The sequence below is a fragment of the Leptonychotes weddellii genome, chromosome 8 (genome assembly GCF_054177405.1).
Source record: "Leptonychotes weddellii isolate Sample4059 chromosome 8, ASM5417740v2, whole genome shotgun sequence".
Taxonomy (NCBI): Eukaryota; Metazoa; Chordata; class Mammalia; order Carnivora; family Phocidae; genus Leptonychotes; species Leptonychotes weddellii.
This window is the reverse complement of record NC_138376.1, coordinates 63,634,381-63,655,982: the sequence shown is the minus strand read 5'-3', so window position 1 is coordinate 63,655,982 and position 21,602 is coordinate 63,634,381. Positions and strand designations below refer to the sequence as shown.

The 21,602-nt window shown below is 40.1% G+C and overlaps 1 protein-coding gene across 8 annotated transcripts in view; it reads left to right on the top strand.

Annotated features, from left to right (window-relative positions):
* The first annotated feature begins 486 nt into the window (after positions 1-486).
* Positions 487-21,602, top strand: part of SYNCRIP (synaptotagmin binding cytoplasmic RNA interacting protein) — a 31,254-nt gene continuing 10,138 nt past the window's right edge. For 2 of the 8 annotated variants that reach the window (XM_081828607.1, XM_081828606.1), the window contains exons 1-10: positions 1,338-1,522; positions 2,887-3,046; positions 3,763-3,881; positions 3,996-4,103; positions 6,781-6,894; positions 6,994-7,170; positions 16,732-16,867; positions 17,983-18,188; positions 20,613-20,762; positions 21,093-21,214. In XM_081828607.1, coding sequence (XP_081684733.1) covers positions 2,899-3,046; positions 3,763-3,881; positions 3,996-4,103; positions 6,781-6,894; positions 6,994-7,170; positions 16,732-16,867; positions 17,983-18,188; positions 20,613-20,762; positions 21,093-21,214 — 1,280 coding nt within the window. In that variant the 5' untranslated portion in view covers positions 1,338-1,522; positions 2,887-2,898. Of the gene's footprint in view, positions 609-1,336; positions 1,523-2,886; positions 3,047-3,762; positions 3,882-3,995; positions 4,104-6,780; positions 6,895-6,993; positions 7,171-16,731; positions 16,868-17,982; positions 18,189-20,612; positions 20,763-21,092; positions 21,215-21,602 lie in introns of those variants that run through there. The other 6 variants (XM_031023846.2, XM_006729416.3, XM_081828608.1 and 3 more) reach the window with 5 other exon arrangements.

Below are 21,602 nucleotides of genomic sequence, written 5' to 3'. Positions count from 1 at the left end.
CCAAGATTTTAAAAAAGAAACAGATATGTTCCTCACAGTTGCCCTAACCACGCAGCTTTTGTGCTGCTTCAAGTTGCTCAAACTGTGCTGAGGAAGCCCTTATACTGCTTAAAAGGCCAGGGACTCAAACAGACTATTGCACAACTCTTCACCACCGGGCGGTTTCGCTTCCAAATCTGGCCTTCCTATCATCCCACGGCCGGAGTCGCTTCTGGCTCCAGTGGAGCCAGCCCGGTTCCCCCTCAAAAGCAGCCAGGGTTTCCTCGTCCGAGCCATGGGCGCCCCTCCCTCCGCCCAAGGTTTACGCGAAAGTGAAGCCGCGCGGGCGCGGGGCCGCCGGAGGTCCCATTGTCCGGCTGGGGAGACCTGCTCTCCCCAGCGCGACTCCCGCACTCGGGTCCCACCATGTAGGTTAACCAAAGGTCTACGGGTCTCCGCGCCACTCCCCTCCCCCCGCCGTCCCATTGTCTGCCTCGCCCCGCCCCGGGGGACACGTGCGCCTGCAGCTTCCCGAGCGAGAAGAGCGCGGGGTGGCGGCGGCGTGGACACCGCCGGGAACGGCTGCGCGGCCGCGGCGCCGGGGGTGGGGGCCGGGCGCGCACGGACCGGTGGGTGCCCTCCGGGAGTTGCGGTAGCGTTCCGCGCCCCCCGCCCCGCCGGCCCGGGACGGGGCGGGGGGTGGGCCGGGTGGGAGCTCAGTGGGGGTGGCGTGCGCGTGGTGCTGCGGTGGGGGTGGGGTGGGGCGGGGTGGGGAGATGCCTGTCTCCTGACAAAGGAGAACGACTGGGACACGCTGAGCCGGCCCACCCCGCTGGAGGCGAGAGGGAGGCGGAGTGCCGGGAGGGGAAGGGGCGGGCCTTTCATTCACTGTCGGCCCCTCCGTCGCCGCTGGAGCGGAAGGGCGGGGTCTCGCGCCCCCCACCCCCGGGAGGTGAGGAGCAAGGGAGGTGGCGGGGCGTGGGGGCGGAGCCCGCGGGCGCGCGTCCCGAGGCGTAGGCTACGTCGTCACGTCAGCGCGGGAGAGAGAAAGAGAGGAGCCGACTCGGCTGGGACTGGGGGACGGAGTCGAGAGAGCGAGCGAGGGAGGGTGTGAGCGAGTGTTCGAGCGAGGAGGGGAAAGGCGGCCACTCGTGCCTGAGCGGCCGCGGACGGCACTGGAAGTGGTGGAGGAAAGGAGCAGGGAGGGGAAGAAGAAAGGCCGAGAAAGGAGCCGGACGGAGGCTGGTGGTGGTGGTAGGGGGAGAAGGAGGAGCTGGAGGAGGGCAGGGGCAGAGCGAGTGAGTGAGAGAAGCGGACGCGCGAGGGAGGGGAGGGAAGGGGGGGGTCACGCGGGCGCGCGCGCGCGCACAGGGAGCGCGCTCGGAGGCGAGTGGAACTGGATCGGGTTTGCTGCCAGCGGCGTGAGCTTCGGCCGCCATTTTACAACAGCTCCACTCGCGCCGGACACAGGGAGCAGCGAGCACGCGTTTCCCGCAACCCGATCTCCTCGGACAGGATTCTTCCGCCGCAGCCCAACGGGGAGGTAACGACCGCCTGGACCCGGGTCTGGGAGGGGAGCACCATGACATTGTGGAGTGAGCTGGGAGAAGGAGGAGTGGGGAGAAACCGGCTTTTCTGGAAAATGGATTCCAAGGGGGAGCACGTTGACTGGGGCTGCTTGAGAGTAGGCCGCGGCCCGCGCCGCCACTTCCTCCTCTTCTCCATGTGCTGCCGCCGTTCGGGCTTTGTCTGCGGCGCTCCAGGGAGGAGGCGGCCCCATGGCCCGCGCGGACCACGAGCGGCGGCGGAGTTGGTGCTGTCGTGGCCGTCGTCGCGGCGCGGGAGTGGGCGGAGAGGAGCGGGTCCCGTCCCGCAGCCGCGCGGCGAGCTTGGGTGGTGCTCGCGGTCCGGCGGGCGTTAGGCAGTTCGCGGAACGCCCTCATTCCGCCGGGTTGCCGGCCCCGGGCCGGGGGTGGGACAGCTGGCCCCGGCGCCGCAGTCACTGCACGGACGGGCGAGGGGTGGGGGCTTGCACCATGCGCCGCGGCTCACGTCTCGGCGGGGCGGGCGGACGGCCGGGGGTCGCCGGCGCCCGGGGCGGAGAGAGCCATGTGTCACGGCGGAGACGGCGGCGCTGGGGGGGGGGGGGGCGGGGAGAGCTTGTGGCCTGGCGCCGCCGCGGCCTCGGTGTGGAGGGGCGAGATTGTGCTGCTACTGCTTTCTGGGGGCTCCGATCTTGGCTTCAGGTTGACGTTGGGAGCCGGTGATGGTCGTCTTGGCCTGGGACTCGGTGGGTTTCCGTTGAAGGAAGTTGTAGGACATTTGAAGGCGCAGAGCACGTGTTTCTAATGGGCTCCTGGTGGCCGCAGCGGTGAGGCTGCCGCTATGGGTGCGGAGTCGGGGGCGGGCTTTGGGGTGCGGGGGTGAAGGGTGGAGAAATTGGGTGGTAGGAAGGTAGCTTGTGTGAGCGCTTTGTTCTTCGCTGGCTGTTGTTACTGATCTATAAGCGGCAGGCGGGAAAAGCGCGCACTTTGGGGGTTTACCTTTGAGAGAGAAAAGCCCAGCTTTGCTTTCTCCACACACCTCATTCTCTGTACAGGCACAGCTGTATGTGGCACGCTGGCTCGTCCTCCTGCTGATTGGGCTCCATTTGTAATATGGTTTTTTCTAGGGAGTGTTAGCAGGTGAGTCAGGGGTGGTGCTAAGGAAAAACATAGTGAATCTGTCCTCCTGTGCCCCGCGCTCCAAATCTGGCTTGTCAGGCGATAGTGACTGTAAGGCTTTTTTAAAGGGAGGCGCAGGTTGGCTGGTGTAGAAATTGGTAGAGAAAGTAAAGATTGGGGCTCTTATATTTCCTCTACCCTTTTTGAAGATCCTAGTTTAATTTTGCTTATTGCGTTTGAACAGATCTCTGGAAACATGGCTACAGAACATGTTAATGGAAATGGTACTGAAGAGCCCATGGATACTACTTCCGCAGTTATCCATTCAGAAAATTTTCAGACATTGCTTGATGCTGGTTTACCACAGAAAGTTGCTGAAAAACTAGATGAAATTTACGTTGCAGGTAAGAACTAACACTTGCAAAATTATATTATGAAATTTTTCTATTGGATTTCTGGCTTTGAGCTAAAATAGCAACTTTTTGTGGTTTCCAATAAGTGTGGGAACTAGAGTTTTGCTTTGTCGTGATAGTTGTGAACTAGAGGTTTAGGTGTATAGAGGGAGGGAAGAAGGAGAGGTTAGGAGGTAAAGGCTGGCTGGCCAGATGGATAAGTATATGATGGTAGCAACAGCTGCTAAATGTTGGGAACAGGCCATGTGACTTTTTGGGGGTATTTTTATAGTAGGATTCTTGTTAAATAACTTGGTAACTGTAGACTTGTAGTCTGTCTGTCTTGGTGTGGCTGTTGCTTTTTCTAGTGGTATTTGAAATTGAGTAGAGGTTCAGTTGTCATGCTTGGTACTTTGTTGGTTGATTTTAGGATTTGTAAGCTTATATATTTACTGTAGAAATATTTAGCCTTCAGAACTATGTGACTTAGACACAACATGATGTAAAAGAAGTTGATTCATTATTGCAAGTGTGGTTGAGAGGCCTTATTTAGTTGAGATTGCAGTTCAGAATGACTAAAGTATGTGTGTTTCTCATTATATATAGATAAGGGAAATGGAAGAATTCTTAGTTGGCAAGCATGTACCTGTATTGGCAATCATGGTTTCTTAAAAAAAAGTTTCCAAAAATATTAAAGTTGACAACTAATTAAGTTTTCTCTTCTCCAGGGCTGGTTGCACATAGTGATTTAGATGAAAGAGCTATCGAAGCTTTAAAAGAATTCAATGAAGACGGCGCATTGGCAGTTCTTCAGCAGTTTAAAGACAGTGATCTCTCTCATGTTCAGGTAATGCTAATTTCAGTGTAAATAAAATAAACATGAGTAGTTTTGAAATAGTTTATTTGATTAGATACAGATAAGACAGTAATTGTTAAATACATTTGGAAAATTCTTTTGTAGAACAAAAGTGCCTTTTTATGTGGAGTCATGAAGACTTATAGGCAGAGAGAAAAACAAGGGACCAAAGTAGCGGATTCTAGCAAAGGACCAGATGAGGCAAAAATTAAGGTACGTCCTTGGGGATTAACATAAGAATAAAAAAATTTGAAAAAAAATTAAAGTATGTCTTTAAAAACTTTTTTTAAAAATTCCCTTCAGTTTTGAAGTTCTTAACTCTTCTAGCTTCGCTGAATACTCCTTGGATGTGAAATGGGTGTGTTTCTTTAAGATGTTGAGAGTTAATAACAATGAGATAATTTGTTAATCTTTTCTATTACTATTTTTTGAAAAGTTTCCTGCCTTTAGTTATTTGTTTCTAGAACAACTCATTTTTAAGTTTTTCTTGTTACTGAGTTATGGCTTAAATCAGTGCTATTGGTATTCTAAGGAAAACACTTAAAATACGTCTGCCATATTTCTAAATGTTTTCTGAAAAGCTGCAAGTCCAGAATAATGACAGTGGAACAAAAATGGGAGGGGATCAGGTCACTCCACTATGGGTGGGGAGTGTACCTTTAACAGTTGACTGTTTTTAGAATTCTCAAACCCCAAATTAAATGGATTAGAATTTTTTTTTTTTTAATTTTTTTTTTGTTTATTTATTCATGAAAGTCAGAGAGAGAGAGGCAGAGGCAGAGGGAGAGAAGCAGGCTCCCCGCCTAGCAGGGAGCCCGATGCGGGACTCGATCCCAGGACCCTGGGATCATGACCTGAGCCGAAGGCAGACGCTTAACCGTCTGAGCCACCCAGGCGCCCCAATGGATTAGAATTTTTAACACTATCTTTTTTCTTTTCTATTACTGTTGATTTTAAGGCTAATTTGTTCATTTCTAAAGGCAGCTTTTATCAATAAAATTGATTAGTGTAGAAATGTAAATGAAGAAACAGGCTGGGAGTGAAGTTCTGTTTTTTTTCATTAAGGTCATATAGAATGGTAAGTGGACTTAAATGCAGCTAGGTTTTGATCTTTGTTTTGGTTTTTAGTTCATAGAAAATAATGGTGATCATAGTAGTTTTAACCTGATGCTCTTACTAGTGCTCTTGAACCAAGGGTTATGGTTTAAGAAAGTCAGTTATTAATGCTGCTAAGTGATGCTTTAATGGTACGGGAGGAGAGAAACTTGGAATAAGGAGTTAGCTGTTCATGTCATCCATAAATTTGAGGCTTTCACAGGTCTAGCTGTGAGTGAACTGTGTTTGAATTATAAATCTAACTTTCTCCATAGAAATGGAGTATAGTTGTCCCCAATGTAATTATGTGGATTCTAATTAAATATACATTTAGGGGTTATGATTATTAAAATCTTATTAAAAATGTAAAGTTCAGTTCATGTGATTTTTCTGTTCTATTTTTGGGAGAGAGTGGCTTAAAGCTTTAGTGTGACTTAAATTACAGCAAGAAGACAGTACTTTTTATAGGATATTTTTTAATAGGATGTTTGATGGGGAATAAGTTTTCCTTTATTTAGGGATTGATACAAAAGGTATTTGGGTCATAATAAAGACTAAAGTGAAAAAAAGATTAAGGTGAAAGAAACAGGGATTACATACGGGGAAAAGGGAAGATGAGCCATTTAACGGTTTCATTTATGTTTTAGTAGTGTAATAGATTTCAGTTTATTTTTGTTACCCAGTGTTGCATCCTTTAGTAAACATTTGGGCATAATAGAAAAAAACTGCTTAAGATAATGTAGCGGTTTGTGGGAGTTTAGGAATAGTTATTTTACTATAGTATTTTTTCACAGATATTTAACATTCTTCACACAGATGTATAAAATCTGTCTTGTCATTTTCATTTCCAGAGACTGAAGCGACCCTAGGTCACTTAACAGCATTTCGATAAGATTGTCATTGTGTTTGGTGTCAGCTTATTTTTATTTCAGAATTTATCAGCTAATTATTAGATTTTATTCTTTAGAAAGGGGTTCTGTGCTTTGTGGTTGAGATGGTGGAGGAGAATAATTCTTGTTTTTTTCCTTAGGCTAGCAGTGGACCACTTCTAACACTTTTTGCCTATAGTAAGGGGTAAGAGAAACTAACACTCTGATTAGTAAATAGGAGTTGTGTAAATTTTAACAGTTCATTTTTAGGGAGATAAAATGTAGAAGTTATTTCACATTGTTGCAGTTAGATAAAGTTTTCAGAGTCATTTTGGACTTTTGAATGAACCATGTTGTCTGTGAAGCATGGTGCTTGAATGTCAGATGTATTGAGGATGTTTTTCCTGTAACTTCTCTAAGTTTCTGGACTTAGTTTGGGGAGTATAATTTAAGGTTGGTGAAATGCCCAGAATGGCAGTGGGTACCTGAAGTGTGGGGTACAGGGAATTTATTGAGTGAAAAATCCAGACTTGGGGGAGAAGAAACTTACCTAGTTCCTCCTTTGGGAGAGAATTAAATGCAACCAAATTAGGGGCAGTAATTTTTTTAGGAGGTAACTAGCAGAGTAGATACAGAGCCTGTCTTGAAAGTTGTTGATGGATCAACATTAGTTTTTTGTTGTTCAGTAATCACTAAATAATTGGAGATCAGAAAATAATTCGAGCAGGATCCTGAAATTTTCACTAGAAATTAGAGCTACTGCAGGGTACATTAAAGGAGAAATTCTAAAACAGATACCAGAAACCTGTTTGTAGGGATTGTTGCCAAGGTAAATGGGAAAGATTTGAACAAGATTGATTTTTAACTGAAATGCATGGGTGTGGTCTTGTGAATTAAATGTATTAATGACTTTTGAACTTTTCAAGGCACTCTTGGAAAGAACAGGCTACACACTTGATGTGACCACTGGACAGAGGAAGTATGGGGGACCGCCTCCAGATTCCGTTTATTCAGGTCAGCAGCCTTCTGTTGGCACTGAGGTAAAGAAACTAAAAACTTGTACCTTTTGTAGTAAATGCACAGGTATCTGGTTTCCTAAAGAAACTCTCCATGGTTTTTACTTCATGTTTAATTTACAGATATTTGTGGGGAAGATCCCAAGAGATCTGTTTGAGGATGAACTTGTTCCATTATTTGAGAAAGCTGGACCGATATGGGATCTTCGTCTAATGATGGATCCACTCACTGGTCTCAATAGAGGTTACGCGTTTGTCACTTTTTGTACAAAAGAAGCAGCTCAGGAGGCTGTTAAACTGGTAAGTTTTTTTTCCTTCAGTCTCCACATTCACTATCTTTAATTAAAGCCAGGTTTTTTCTTACTGTGCATAAGAGTTAACCAAATGTTTTTTGAAGTGCTGATAACGCACTGTCTTACAATCTCTGTGTACTCACTGTAGCAGTATGCTTTGCATATATAGTTGATTGGACTGAGGATCTATAAGTTAGTGTGTCAGAATTCTGAGTTACTGGTTCTTTAAAACAACTGGCTTAGTAATGGTTTTTTAATAGGAATGTTAAAAGATTTCAGAAAGTAACTACATAGGGTAGGGTTCCCTTATATTCTGGCTGTATCTGGGCTATCCCTTTTTCTAAAATATATCACAAAGACATTGTGATGATAAATTTCTAGTTAATAAAGGGTTTTGTGGTGAGTCGCAGTATTTGATTTCAAAATACCAGATGTAAGGTGTGGGGACCTAGTAATTTTTAAGAAAATTGTTAATGATTCAAATTATAGTTCATATGATTCATCTTTAAAGCAGTCTTACTAAGTTTTGTGACTCAGATGGTTTCTGCATTTTATAATTTACGATGTCAAAGGTTAATTTCAACCCAAAAAATGTACCAAAAAGTACTACTGGGGAGGAACTTTTGTAAATGGTCCATTAAGGCAGTTATTTGTTAAATTTGCCTTGTCTGGCTTACCTATTTTATGGGTAATTCCAAGTAAACTTAATATCCCCGGGTTGATTTCTATTGAATTTTATTATTCCTTTCCTCACATTCAGATGTTTCACATTTTAAGGCATACCATAAGAAGAAAAACCAACTATGCTGTTTTTGCTTTTTATATTGCTTGAATCTCTCCATTGGTGTGTATAACTGAATATGGTAAAGACTTTACATTAGAAAAGTGGTACTTGAAAGATTATAGTGTCTTTAAAAAAAGAATTCAGGAGTTTAGGTATTTCCTTTTAAGTCATGGGTGATTTTTCCCTCCTTTAAAGAATGCGTCCTATTTCAGAGCAGGCATAGTTCTAGGTAACCATTCCTAGTAACCTCTGGGTGGTCAAAATTTTAACTTTTAAGCAGTTGAGGTAAAATTAAGGACTTTTCTAGAGTTCTGGAAAGATACTTTTGAAATCATCCAGTTTAATTTATAAAAGAATACTTTTTTGCCAGGTAGTAATAAAGTAGTGGTAAGTTTTAATGCGGCATTGTAGAATGATTGAGAAGACAAATATCTTACTACAACAAGCAAGTACAGAATTTACCACTGTTCTCAGATCCATTTTATTTATTTGATATTACATAAAGTTCTTACTCTGCTTAGTAAGTATGGTTATTTCGTGTGTAAGTGGTGATTTGTGTACTTATTAATATTTTTAAAGGAATCATTAAACCAATATTTCTAGGACACTTAATTCTTGCTACCAAAATATAGTAATTACGGTAGGTCCTTAGGAGAATTTATTTCTAGACGATTTCTAGAATCCTTAAAAAATGCATCATTAGAGGAAGATGATACATAATCCAATTGTAACATGATTTTGAGTGCCAGTAAAAACACATTATGAAAGAATGTTTCAGTTTGGGCAGTTGCCTTGGCTTAATAAATAAGATTGTCCAAGATTGCATTGTTATAGGCTTAGAATATATAGTGTTATTGATATAGTTAAGTTTTCTGACTATAATGTAGAAAGTTCCATAGATAGCCAAACAGCCATTTTGATTCATCTAGGAACTAATTCTTGTCCTTTTTTTACATTTTTTTTCTGAGTTTGTGATTTGAGTCCTCATCTGGGAGCATGTTTATTTACTGCCTGAAGGAGGCTTTACATTTTGGTGCCTTTTAAAAAGATATTTTTAGTGGTGATGGTGTACATCCACTAGGATGAATTGGATGTATCATCGTTGCTTTTTTTAAAAGGATGCTTTACTGTGGTAGGATTTTGGTGATAACGGAATTGGGAGATTTGCCTTAATATAACTGAGAGGACTAGACTTTTGAGGAAATGAAGCATTCTAGAGAAATAATAGAATTCAAGTTAATTACGGTGTTTTTTGCTACTTTGTATTTATTGTGGAAATGAGTACCCTTGTCCTAAATGTATTCCTTTAAGGAGCATATTTTGAAAACTATTCCTGCATGTGGCGTATCATGAGAGTCTGCTTGAATTACACCTCTGTCTAAAGTGAAATTTTTTTTTTTCTTTTTAAGATTTTATTTATTTATTTGACAGAGACACAGTGAGAGAGGGAACACAAGCAGGGGGAGTGGGAGAGGGAGAAGCAGGCTTCCCGCCGAGCAGGGAGCCCGATGCGGGGCTTGATCCCAGGACCCTGGGATCACGACCTGAGCCGAAGGCAGACGCTTAACGACTGAGCCACCCAGGCGCCCCTAAAGTGAATTTTTATATAAGATAATGGAATGGTTGTTCTAGTTGTAGATGATCATATGTTGAAAAAATGCCTGGCATTAGTTATAGATCAGACAGGATTGAGGGACCATTTCTTTTTGCTTTCCTGTACTTTGAGTGTCTTGAGGAGTACCCTAGGTCAGGATAGTTTATGTATTGGGGTGCCTAGCTGGCTCAGTCGGTAGAGCATGTGACTCTTGATTTTGGGGTCATGAGTTCAAGCCCCATGTTGGACATAGAGCTTACTTAAAATGTAAAGGTAATTTATGTATTTGACCTTATTTTTTGATATGATTCAGTAATGGCTTTCCCCCCTCGATTAAAAATAATTGTGGATTTTGGGGTACCTGGCTGGCTTAGTTGGTAGAGCATATGACTTGATGACAGGGTCGTGAGTTCGAGCCCCATGTTGGGGGTAGAGTTTACTAAAATATGTATATCGTGGATTTTAAATTTGTGTCTGAATTACTTGTAAAATGGTTTGGTAGTAACAGCTGAAAAAGAGGCATGGACTCAGAAGCAGCTGCGAACTTTTTATTTTTTTATTTATTTATTTTTTTTAAAGATTTTATTTATTTATTTGAGACAGAGAGAATGAGAGAGAGCATGAGAGGGAGGAGGGTCAGAGGGAGAAGCAGACTCCCCGCCGAGCAGGGAGCCCGATGCGGGACTCGATCCCAGGACTCCAGGATCATAACCTGAGCCGAAGGCAGTCGCTTAACCAACTGAGCCACCCAGGCGCCCCAGCTGCGAACTTTTTAAATGAAATGGTTTTCAGCTAACATTTGCTTTGTATTTTGGGGAATAAAAATATTTTTTCCTAAATAATGATCTAAAGGGGAAGCAAGATCTAAATTTGTGAAAGGTAAATAAATAGCTACCTATTGAGTGCTTGTTAAAACTCAGGAGCTGTGCTAGGGTGCTACATTATTACCTTTTTTTTTTTATTTTTAATTTTTTTACATTATTACCTTTAAATACTACCTCAGTCTATTCTTGAAAATAATTGGAATTCATTCTTTAGAAGAGTAAATAGCTTGGGTGACTTACTGGAGGCCCTACAGCTTTAGTTTGATACCAGGTTTGTTTAGTTCAAGTTCTTCTCTTTGGCTAGGCGTAACAGTTTAAGCCCGCAATGCACATTATGTCATCAGGTAGCCTGATTCTTTTAAATTATGTAGTAGTTTTGGTAGTGTTAAAAGGAGCATAGGAAATAAGTCCTGTTTCTACTGCCAAAATAGTTTTGGCATATATCTTCATTGTTACCACCTTAGTCTAAGGTACCATTCGAAGAATCCTGGCTACTCACTGCTTTCCATTGTCCTTTTAGTCTTACCATAGGTTGGATCACAATATTCCCATGTTGAAAACTCTAATAATGGCTTCCAAAAAGGCCCTATCTTATCTGATCAGGTTTCTCCTTATCTCTTTCTTACTCTTTATTGCCCTTCCATCCATGCTTTGCCTTTTTGTCCCCCCCACATAAACTATGACCATTTCCATCTTCTGCTGTTCTGTTTTCTAACACTCCCCCAGTTACCATGGCTGCTGTCTAGTCAATCAGATCTTAGAAGGCCTTTCCTGACTTTGAGCAGCTTACCACGCAGTTGCCCCATGACAGTATCCTGAACACAATAAAATAGAATGTTTAGATGTATTTAAAGTTATTTCTTGGTTTTGTAAATTATTTGCTTATTCCTCCTTCAGGATACTAGCTCTTTTTTTCTGTATCCCTGACGTTTAGAACAGCGCCACTATGTATTTATCCAGTAGGTGCTGGATAAATAACCTACCTGACTGGCTCACTAGTGCCATCTAATCTGTTATTTATGACTCAAGAATTTATAACATTCCCATGTTAGCTATGGGCTATTATGCTATTTAAAGATTGTCTAGCTTCCATTTGCAATTATTTATTCAGTGGTAGGGATTAATGTAGATTAATGGGGGGGGCAGTGCTTTCCCCCTCATCCCCAGGGAGATATTTGGAAGTATACGTAGTATTTGGTGTTGTCACAAAGACCAGGAAGAACAGTAGGCAAGTGTGTATCTCTTTGTGTGGTGTGCTACTGGAATTGAAGCTCAGGGCCACGAGCACCCCAGTGCCCATCACATTCCTAGATAATAGAAATATCACTGCTGAAAATGCTGATAGTGCCTATGTTGTAAACAGTGGATTAATTGGTCTCTGTTTGCATATTAAGAGTTACATTTTTAATAGGCAGTGCTGGTTTTATTCACCAAAGTGATTGGTGTATGCTGGTGTAGCATCTGTAAAACCATTTTGATGAATGCAGGTGACAAGACAGGTCCACGAGATTTTTAGTAACATTTTAGCAAATAGTGTGCTTAACAGGAAAGCTTTTATTGTGGACACACAAGGTAGTTTGATTCAGTTCTTGACTTTAGAGTTTATTGGATATGAGAGGCTGAATATAATGAAAGAGAAAGGAGATGCATTGTTCAGAGGGTAACAGTGATGAAGGGATAGATTGTATTGGGGTTGTTACAGAAGGCTTTGTGATAAAGATGATCAAGCAGGATAGTTAAGGAAACAGGTGAATGTAGTTGAAGCAGTGTTTTGTTGAAAGAAATGGGAGATGAAACTAGTATAAAGTCAATGCCAGAAGGTAATTGTCATGACTACTGGACTAAGTTGCATGATGCCATTCAAGTTTTGAGTGTTGGTGTGGGTAGCATAATGTAAATAACAGAGTAATGAAGGATGTTTGGATGAAGAGAACAAAGACCTGGGAGGGGGACAGCCATAGAAAGGAGAGAGGTTACAGATTTTGAAAGGAGAAATGTTAGGTAATGGTATGCTATAGTTCTTTCTGATTTTTATCAATGATTTAAATCAGGGCATAGTTGGACTGCCCTCAAAATGTCTGGTTACTTGAGTTTGCATGCAGTGGTAAATGCCCTGGATGACCATATCAGGACCTGAAAAGATTTTGATAGCCTGAAACAAGAGTTAACACCAGCAAGATGGAATTGACAAAGGTCAAGTCTTATATTCAATTAATTTCACAAGTAAGCTGTAGTGTGAGTCAGCAGTATGGTGTGGTTGCCAAATAAGCTAAGGTAATCATGGACTGTGTGTTACAGAATCATGATACTAAGAAGTGGGAGATTAGTAATAGTCTCCAGTTTATTCTAGACTCTTCAGTCTCAGTCTGTATCTACAGTATTGTGTTTTGGATGTCACTATTTGGTGACACTCTTAGGAGGCACATCAGTCGGCCAGTATCCGAGGAGGAATGATTAGCAAGGCATAGAGAACAATTCAGTCATGAGCATTGTGTGCAGGTATATGAAGTGCTGTCATTTGGGGGAGAAAACAGTTATTGTAAAATTTTTAGGGAAGTAGATTTTGGCTCAATGTAAAGATTTTTAGGGTGCCTCGCTAACTTAGAGCATTCAGCTCTTGATCTCAGGGTTGTGAGTTTGAACCCCACGTTGGATGTAGAGATTATTTAAATAAAAACTTAGATTCTTTACTTAAGACCTACTTAAAAATAAAATGGACAGGCTGGGGAGGTAGTGGCTTTGCTGCTGTGGGAAGAGTTAGGACTGAATAACCACTTCTGTGTTAGAGTCCAAATCTGAGATTGCTAATTTTTGGGGGATTTGGCGACTGGCTATGAGGGAAGGAAAAAGTGACTTGAGGTTTTAAGCCTGGATGACAGAACTGTTCCAGATTGTACGACTCCTGTTTTGGTATTCTGAAAGACTGAAACTGCATTGATTAATGTTCAGAGTTCATCTTTATTTTGTCATTTCACTGTGGTACTGATTCTGAAAGCTAGATTTCTGAAATATCTTAACATCAGTGCTGAACTTCCTTGAGTTGGAAGGAGTCACTTTTTTGTTGTTCATTTTGATACTCTGATAGTGTCCTGATGTACTAACTCCTGAGAGTTAGGATTTATCAGTATTACATTAAAATCTCTGTTAAAGTTCAGAACAGTTTTGTAATGCCCTTCAACCACTGAACTCACTGTTACCCACCTGCTGGGATGTGAAGTTTATTTGTGAATTTATGGTGACTGGTCTTAAAATTATTAGAAAAGTTAATTCAAATACACATATAAAAATGCATGTTTAATCTGTAGATCAGGCACTGCTTTAGGAAATATTTATTTCTGGGTAGTGGGTACTTTTTTTCTTTTTAAAGATTTTTTATTTATTTTTGAGAGCGAGAGAGTGAGCATGAGCGGGGGAGACGGGGTAGGAGCAGAGGGAGAAGCAGACTCCCTTCTGAGCCTGAAGTGGGACTCAGTCCCAGGACCCGGGATCATGACCTGAGCTGAAGGCAGATGCTTAACTGCTGAGCTACCCAGGCGCCCTTCTTTTTTCTTTTTTGAGTAATCTTTACACCAGACATAGGGCTCAAGCCCTTGACCCTGAGATCAAGAGTCGAATGCCCTGCTTACGGAGCCAGCCAGGTGCCCCTCTAGGTACTTCTTTTACTTTATTTGGACAACATGCCCAGAGGGTCTCCTTTGTTCCTTTAATGATTTATTTTAATTGGAGAGCCAGTTTACTCTCTGTGGGTTAGTTCTAATTGTTCGTCTTTTTTTCTTCTTACTTAAAAAAACATGGATGAAGAATTATAGTTGACTTTCTAAATCTTGCTAAGTCTTCATGTCATTTGTATTAGAGACCGCAGCCATCCTAAATAACCTTCTATCTACCCTGAATTGATTAACTGTAGCAGGGCAAGTGAAGAAACTTTTTCTGTAAATAATGAAACAGTCATTACTGCTTTGAAGCAGCATTGTTAAATGTTGTGGAAGTGGTATAACCAAGAATTCTAATTTTTCTAACAAGTTTTTCTTTTTTTTTTTAAACTTAGACATTTTCTTACGGTAAATAGGTCCTGCTCTTAGGACTTCTGGAGGAAAGTTATGCCAAGTCCTGTCACTTCAGAATAACTCCTCCTTTTCCTTTTAAACACTTTTCTATTTTTCTGATGATACTGTTTTTGTCAAGTCCTGGAGTTAAAGATTAGATGATCAAATGGAAAGCCATTGATTTGTCACTAAAGTGGAATATTTGATGCTACATTATAAAGATTTAGGGAATGTATGTGTTTTTAAAGCAATTTGTTGTGTTCTTAGGTTAACTTATTTGTAATAGGGTATTGTAGTCTACTTGTTCATAATCCCATACAGTGATGGATTCAACCATAGCTCTACTATTTTCAGGTAACCCATATATTTCTACTTTTAAGAGGTTTTTGGTTTTAATAGAATATAAATGCTATGAAAGAACAAGGTGTGTAGCAGGATTTTTCAACCCGTAGTACTATTGATATTTTAGATCAGGTAACTAACTCTTTGTTTTGCTGGGTTATCTTATGAATTGTAGGATGTTTAATATCCTCTTTGGCCTCTGTATACCCATTAAATACCAGCAGCAAGACCCCATCCCTAGTTGACAACCAAAAATGTCTTTAGACATTGTCAGATGTTCTCTGGGGGACAAAGTCATTGTTTAGAACTCTTGGTCTGTGTTAAAAATAGAAGGGTGTTTTGTTGACCTTCTTTATAGGATTTAGGTGTTGCAGAGTGTTCAGTTGAGCTCAAATCTACAGGTATGCAGAGGAGTTTGGATGATGGAAGTTTCAGGGAAAGCATTTTATTCAGAGGCTCAGCAGTATAGAGCTGTTTGAGAACTTAGGTAAATAGCTAAGATTATAGTATTGTGGAGAGAAAGGAGGAGTAGTAGGAGTTTTAGGATGAACTTCTGTGATGTCCAAGTATTTGAACTTTATTTTGGTGATGGGGAGCCATTGAGAGATTGTTTTCACTAGGCAAAAACTGTCATCTCTTTTTTTTAAAATAAGGTCTCTGGCATAAGTGTAGAGAATATAAATAATCCTGGGATCATGATGACCAGGTACTTTGATAGCATGAATTGAATCAGTGGGGTAGAAAGTATAAAACTGTTCTGAACTTCATGTTAGATTTTGAGTATCTGGAGATGGAGAAAGGGACAAGGAAGAATTGATTTTTTGACTTATTATATGCTTTCTTGTCTTCTACCTGATGTACCTTTTATGCAAGAAAGGGGGGAAAAGGGTTCCTGGCTAGCTCAGTCAGGTGGAGCGACTCTTGATCTCAGGGTTATGAGTTTAAGCCCTATATATGGTGTAAAGCTTACTTAAAAAAAAAAAAAAGAATGGGAGAGGAATGGTTTCACCTTTGCCATAAGGCTGGTCTACAAATTGTATGGAAATATATGTTGATTGTTTTTAGGTTGTGTAGCCCCACTTGTATATACACGCAACATAGATTCTGAGGCCATGTGTGGGGGATTAATCCATAATGATTGCTGCTGCCACCGTTATTACTACTAACATGAAATTTTGAGGTGATTCTGTGTAATGTAAATAATTCATGTTTCTTGATTAACTTGAATACTTCTGAACTTTGGTTTGTAAATAATACTGATCAGTGGATTTGTCACTTTGAAGATTGGGTTTTACCTCTAATATCTCACCCTTCTATGGGGTATAGTTGCTTGAAGACTTTACTTTTTACTGTAGTTTTATATTTGTTTCTGTACTTGCACCATAATCGATCCACTTGTTTTTCTGCAACTTCATTGTAGACTTGATGAAAATGAAATGGGGGAAAAAGTAGGGTTGCATTCAGGAAAAGAAGGTTCTCTCCTTTTAGAATTACATATTTAAAGGTGAAAACCCCTTATTGCAACTTTTTACAAGAGTGAAAAGGAGATGAGGAAAAATAGATTTAGGTGCTGGTTAACAGAATGGCGGAAAGCTTGCTGGTATTTGAATCCGTTTACCTTGCAAGAGGATAACTGGTCACCAGGATGAATTTAAATAGAAATTAAGGTATTGTGGAATCAGCAGTTTTGAATTTAAGCAGACTGTAGACCTGATTCCTAATATATCAAGTTTCTTAAGTTTCAAGGACTGGACAAATTTTTGCAGTAATTTAATTCATAAATTTTTTTTTAGTTCTGTCAGTATAATCATACCTGTCTCATAGTTTCCGCTTAGAGTGACATATGCTAACTATTTTTAAAGGGTATTAAAAAAACCATAGCATTGAAATAAGTTTGCCTAAAAATATACATATATTTTTATAATAAACAAGATATTATAAGTATTTTTAAAACGTGGTACACTTTTTCCCATTTCAGTATAATAATCATGAAATTCGTTCTGGAAAACACATTGGTGTCTGCATCTCGGTTGCCAACAATAGGCTTTTTGTGGGCTCTATTCCTAAGAGTAAAACCAAGGAACAGATCCTTGAAGAATTTAGCAAAGTAACAGGTAAGTTGGATTTATATGGAAGGAGGTGCAACTTCTAATACTGAAGGTAATTGCATACTTCTGTGTGATGAGAAGCATTGTTTTAAACACTGTATTTATTGACTTGTATTCTCTAACCGTGTGCGATAGGTAACTCCCATTTTTCAGATAAGGAAAATAGGTACAGAGGGCTTTGGGAAATGCCGAACATTACATAGTTTGTAAGGAAGGCACCTGGGATTTGAATAGTCAGCAGAATCTTTGCATACCCTGTTTTGGAATCTTTGTGTATTTTTATGCATTTTTAGGTGATAGCTTGACATTCTTCATAGGCGTGTTTGAGTAACGATTTGACTTTCTAAATTATTGGAACAATAAATACTGCTATAAGCAGAGATTATACATTGTCAATATGGTGCAATATTTTTGAACTGTAAAGCATTTTTAATAATAGTTTCCAAGTTGGGCTGCTTTTATTAGAATAAATTTTGTCTGCCTAGAATATTTAGTAAATTATCAGACTATTAGTCTCCAGGAACATTTGAAATCTTACTTAATACTGATATATTTCATTTGAAATAAAGCCGTTGATAGGAGGCCAGAAAAGTGTCAATCAAAAAGAATTTTCGGGGCACCTGGGTGGCTCAGTTGGTTAAGCATCTGCCTTCGGCTCAGGTCATAATCACTAGGGTGTCTGCTTCTCCCTCTTCCTCTGACCCTCCCCCCTGCTCTTGTGTGCTCACTATCTCTCTCTCAAATAAATAAATGAAATCTTAAAAAAATAATTTTAGTGTTTACTTGTATAATAAAAATGTTTAACCATGTCTGACCTATTATACTGCCATTTTCCTAACAGCTACGTAAAAATTTTATGCCTTTGTCATTTAATTAATGGAAGAATAGTCCTTGGGTCTAAAAAGAATATATTTTCTTTTCATGGGGATTGTGTTGTGTTGGGAACACTTGTGAAGTGTGGATTAGGTAAATTATCTGGACCAGTTCTTTTGAGAGTCGTCTTTAAAGATAAGAGAGAACTTTTCAGTTTTATATTCCAGTATTACATTAGAAAAATCCTTTGATCAACTTTGTTCTTGCTTATTTTATCTAATTTCTCTGGAACGGTTGCTTATTTTCAGAGGGTCTCACAGACGTCATTTTATACCACCAACCAGACGACAAGAAAAAAAACAGAGGCTTTTGCTTCCTTGAATATGAAGATCACAAAACAGCTGCCCAGGCAAGGCGTAGGTTAATGAGTGGTAAAGTCAAGGTCTGGGGAAATGTTGGAACTGTTGAATGGGCTGATCCTATAGAAGATCCTGATCCTGAGGTTATGGCAAAGGTAATGGCAGTCAAGTTAATAATTTTTTTTGAGGGGGTTGGTGGAAGAAGGGGAAGGCTTTAGAGAGGGAAGTAAAGAACTTCTAAAATGTGTACTTTCTGAAAAACCATATTTTTGAAAGTGAGGAAGTGTTCTTTATTAAAGCCACATATCAGAAATAATACCATGTACATAGGGAGTGAATATAGAAATTTGTGGGCCCTCTCAGTCATAATTGTGTAGCTGTCATACTCTCATGATGAGTAGTTAGCCTATATGCTGTGGAGATGGTTCACTATCATTTTTGTGTGGAATCTGAGAGCAGTTTCTTTGCATATTTGGGAATGGCGCCATTAGCTTACATGGTTTTTGTGTTAAAAGTCCTCCTCCTAAAAATAGTTAACTGTACTGGCCTTAGCAGAGCTGCTGCAGTTACAAGGTTTAGCTATTATTAGGTATCCTGCTTCAGCAGTCAGTTGAGACATCCTATGAGAACAAACATCTCTTGAGTCAACACTTTACTCATTAGTGCAGTTTGTAGTTAAGTTATTCTATCCTTTGTCATATAAGAATCCCCCTTAATGGTGATAGGCTAGCAAATACAACTTGTTCACTTAAATCAAGAGTGTGAAATGCCAGAACTGTGAATATTACTAAAGGATAAGTAGTCTTGAGGACAGAAGATAGTAGTATTTTTTCACTGGCCTGTTAAGCTCTTTTGGATTATCACATTAAGAAAATTGGATGTTACTTCAAGTGTTTTAGGGGAAATGATAGTTTCTTAGCAAAAGGTCAGCTTTTGTAATTGTACTTTGAGGAGCTTTATGGATTGAAATTATTTTGTCACTATTTTGAACACTCCTACTTTATCAACATTTCAAAAGCAGGTTCTCATTGACCACCTGTGTTGAGTTAAATGTTCAACAGCTATTTCAGAGGCATGGTATTTACATTGTTAGAAAATGACCACCTCAGTTTTGATTGCAAACTAAATACTAATTTAATAACTACTAAGCATGTTTGTTTTGTTTTGAGCAAAGTACAGAGTTCTCCTGTACTCCTTGGCCACACACATGCATAGCCTACCCCCCCCATCAGCATCTGCACCAGAGTGGTATATTTGTTACAATCAGTGAACCTACACTGACACATTATTATAACTTAAAGTCCATAGTTTACAGTAGGATTTACTCTTACTGTACATTCTGTGGGTTTGACAAATGTTCAAATGTAATAGTTTTACTGCCTTAAGAATCTTTCCTGATCTGCATAATCACCCCCCATCCCCTCTAACCCTTGGGAACTATTGATTTTTTTTTTTATTGTCTCCATAGCTTTGCCTTTTCCCAAATGTCATGTAGTTGGAGTTACACAATATATAGGTCTTTAAGATTATCTTCTACTTGGTTACATGCATTTAAAGTTGCATGTAGCTTTCCATATCTTTCCATGGCTTGATGAAGCTCATTTCTTTTTAGTACTGAGTAATAATGCATTGTCTCGATATAGTATAATTTATTTATCCATTCACCTACTGAAGGATATTTTAGTTGCTTCCAAGTTTTGGCAATTATGAATAAATCTGTAAACAACCATATGCAGATTTTTATGTGGACATGTTTTCAACTCATTTGGGTAAATAACAAAAAGTGCAGTTGTTGGATTGATTGGTAAAAGTATGTTTAGCTTTGTAAGAAACTGCCAAACTGTTCTCCAGAGTGGCTATACCATTTAGCATTTCCACTAGCACTGTTTCTGCTCCATATCCTTACCTGCATTGGGTGGTGTTAGTGTGGGTTTTTGGCCATTCTAATAGGTGTGTGGTGGTATTTCATTGTTTCTATTTATTTGTTATTTTTTAAAAAAAGATTTTATTTATTTATTTTGACAGAGAGATAGCAAGAAAGGGAACACAAGCAGGGGGAGTGGGAGAGGGAGAAGCAGGCTTCCCGCCAAGCAGGGAGCCCGATGTGGGGCTTGATGGGATCATGACCTGAGCGGAAGGCAGACGCTTATCAACTGAGCCACCCAGGTGCCCCATTTGTTTATTTTTTAAAAAATATTTTTTTAACTAATCTCTACACCCAACATGGGGCTCGCATTGACAACCGCAAGATCAAGTCACATGTCCTACTGACTGAGCCACAGTCAGGCACCCCTCATTGTTTTTATTTGTAATTCCCTAATGAAGTGATACTGAGCATCTCTTCATATGTTGTCGTCTGTCTACTTTGGTGAGGTGTCTGTTCAGGTTTTTCACCCATTAGATCCAGCAGTCACACTTCCTGGATATTTTCAAATGAGCTGAAAACTTGGTCTATCTTTTATATTTCTGATATTAATGGTTAGTGACTAAAGTTAATTTTATAGGGTGGGGTGGTGGCATCCTGGAAATTGAACCCTTTTGAAATATACAGGGAGTTTCTGTTTTTTCTTAATTTTCAGGTAAAAGTGCTGTTTGTACGTAACCTTGCCAATACTGTAACAGAAGAGATTTTAGAAAAAGCATTTAGTCAGTTTGGGAAACTGGAACGAGTGAAGAAACTAAAAGATTATGCTTTCATTCATTTTGATGAGCGAGATGGTGCTGTCAAGGTAAATAAATGGGGGAATTATTGTAGGCATCTAAATTAAACTAAGGATTTTTAGTCATCCTACAATTGGAATATTCTGAAAAGTTGAAGGACACTCAGAGGTCGTGTAATCTACTCCAGTTAACCTTTATTGGCTGTAGCAAATTGCATAACTCACTAAACTGAGTCAAAAAGATAATTAGTTGAAGAGCTGGATCTTTAGATAAAATCTAACAACTGTATTTTTTAAATTTCATCCTTCCAACATCAGTGAGATGATTTTTGAACTTTGAATGAAGCATAATTGTTGTTAAAGGCGTCTTTATATTGATCAATACCTCATTTTTTTAAGGCTATGGAAGAAATGAATGGCAAAGATTTGGAGGGAGAAAATATTGAAATTGTTTTTGCTAAGCCACCAGATCAGAAAAGGAAAGAAAGAAAAGCTCAGAGGCAAGCAGCAAAGAATCAAATGTAAGTAAAAATTGTATAAATTTAAATGTTGGTAGATTAACTGGTGGAAAACAGGTGTTGTGCAAATCTGTTAAATAAATGCATAACATGCCTTTACCTTTTAAAGAAGACTGGAAAGCTTTGAGCCACTGAGAAATGGCTAGAATCTCAAGAAATATTTATTGAGCTGTTGCTATTGACCGTCCTTGTGAAAATAATTGTAATTCTAAATAACTAGAGTTTTGTATAATAATGAAAATCTGTCTAGGGTATTTCCTACTATATTTTACAGAATGTGCTCCTGAATTATGTGTTTTAAATATTAGCTGTCTAGAAGTGTTGATGTATTTGGTTAAAGGATGGAGAGTTTTTTTTCTCAGAGATAGAAAATACCCAATTTCCAATTATG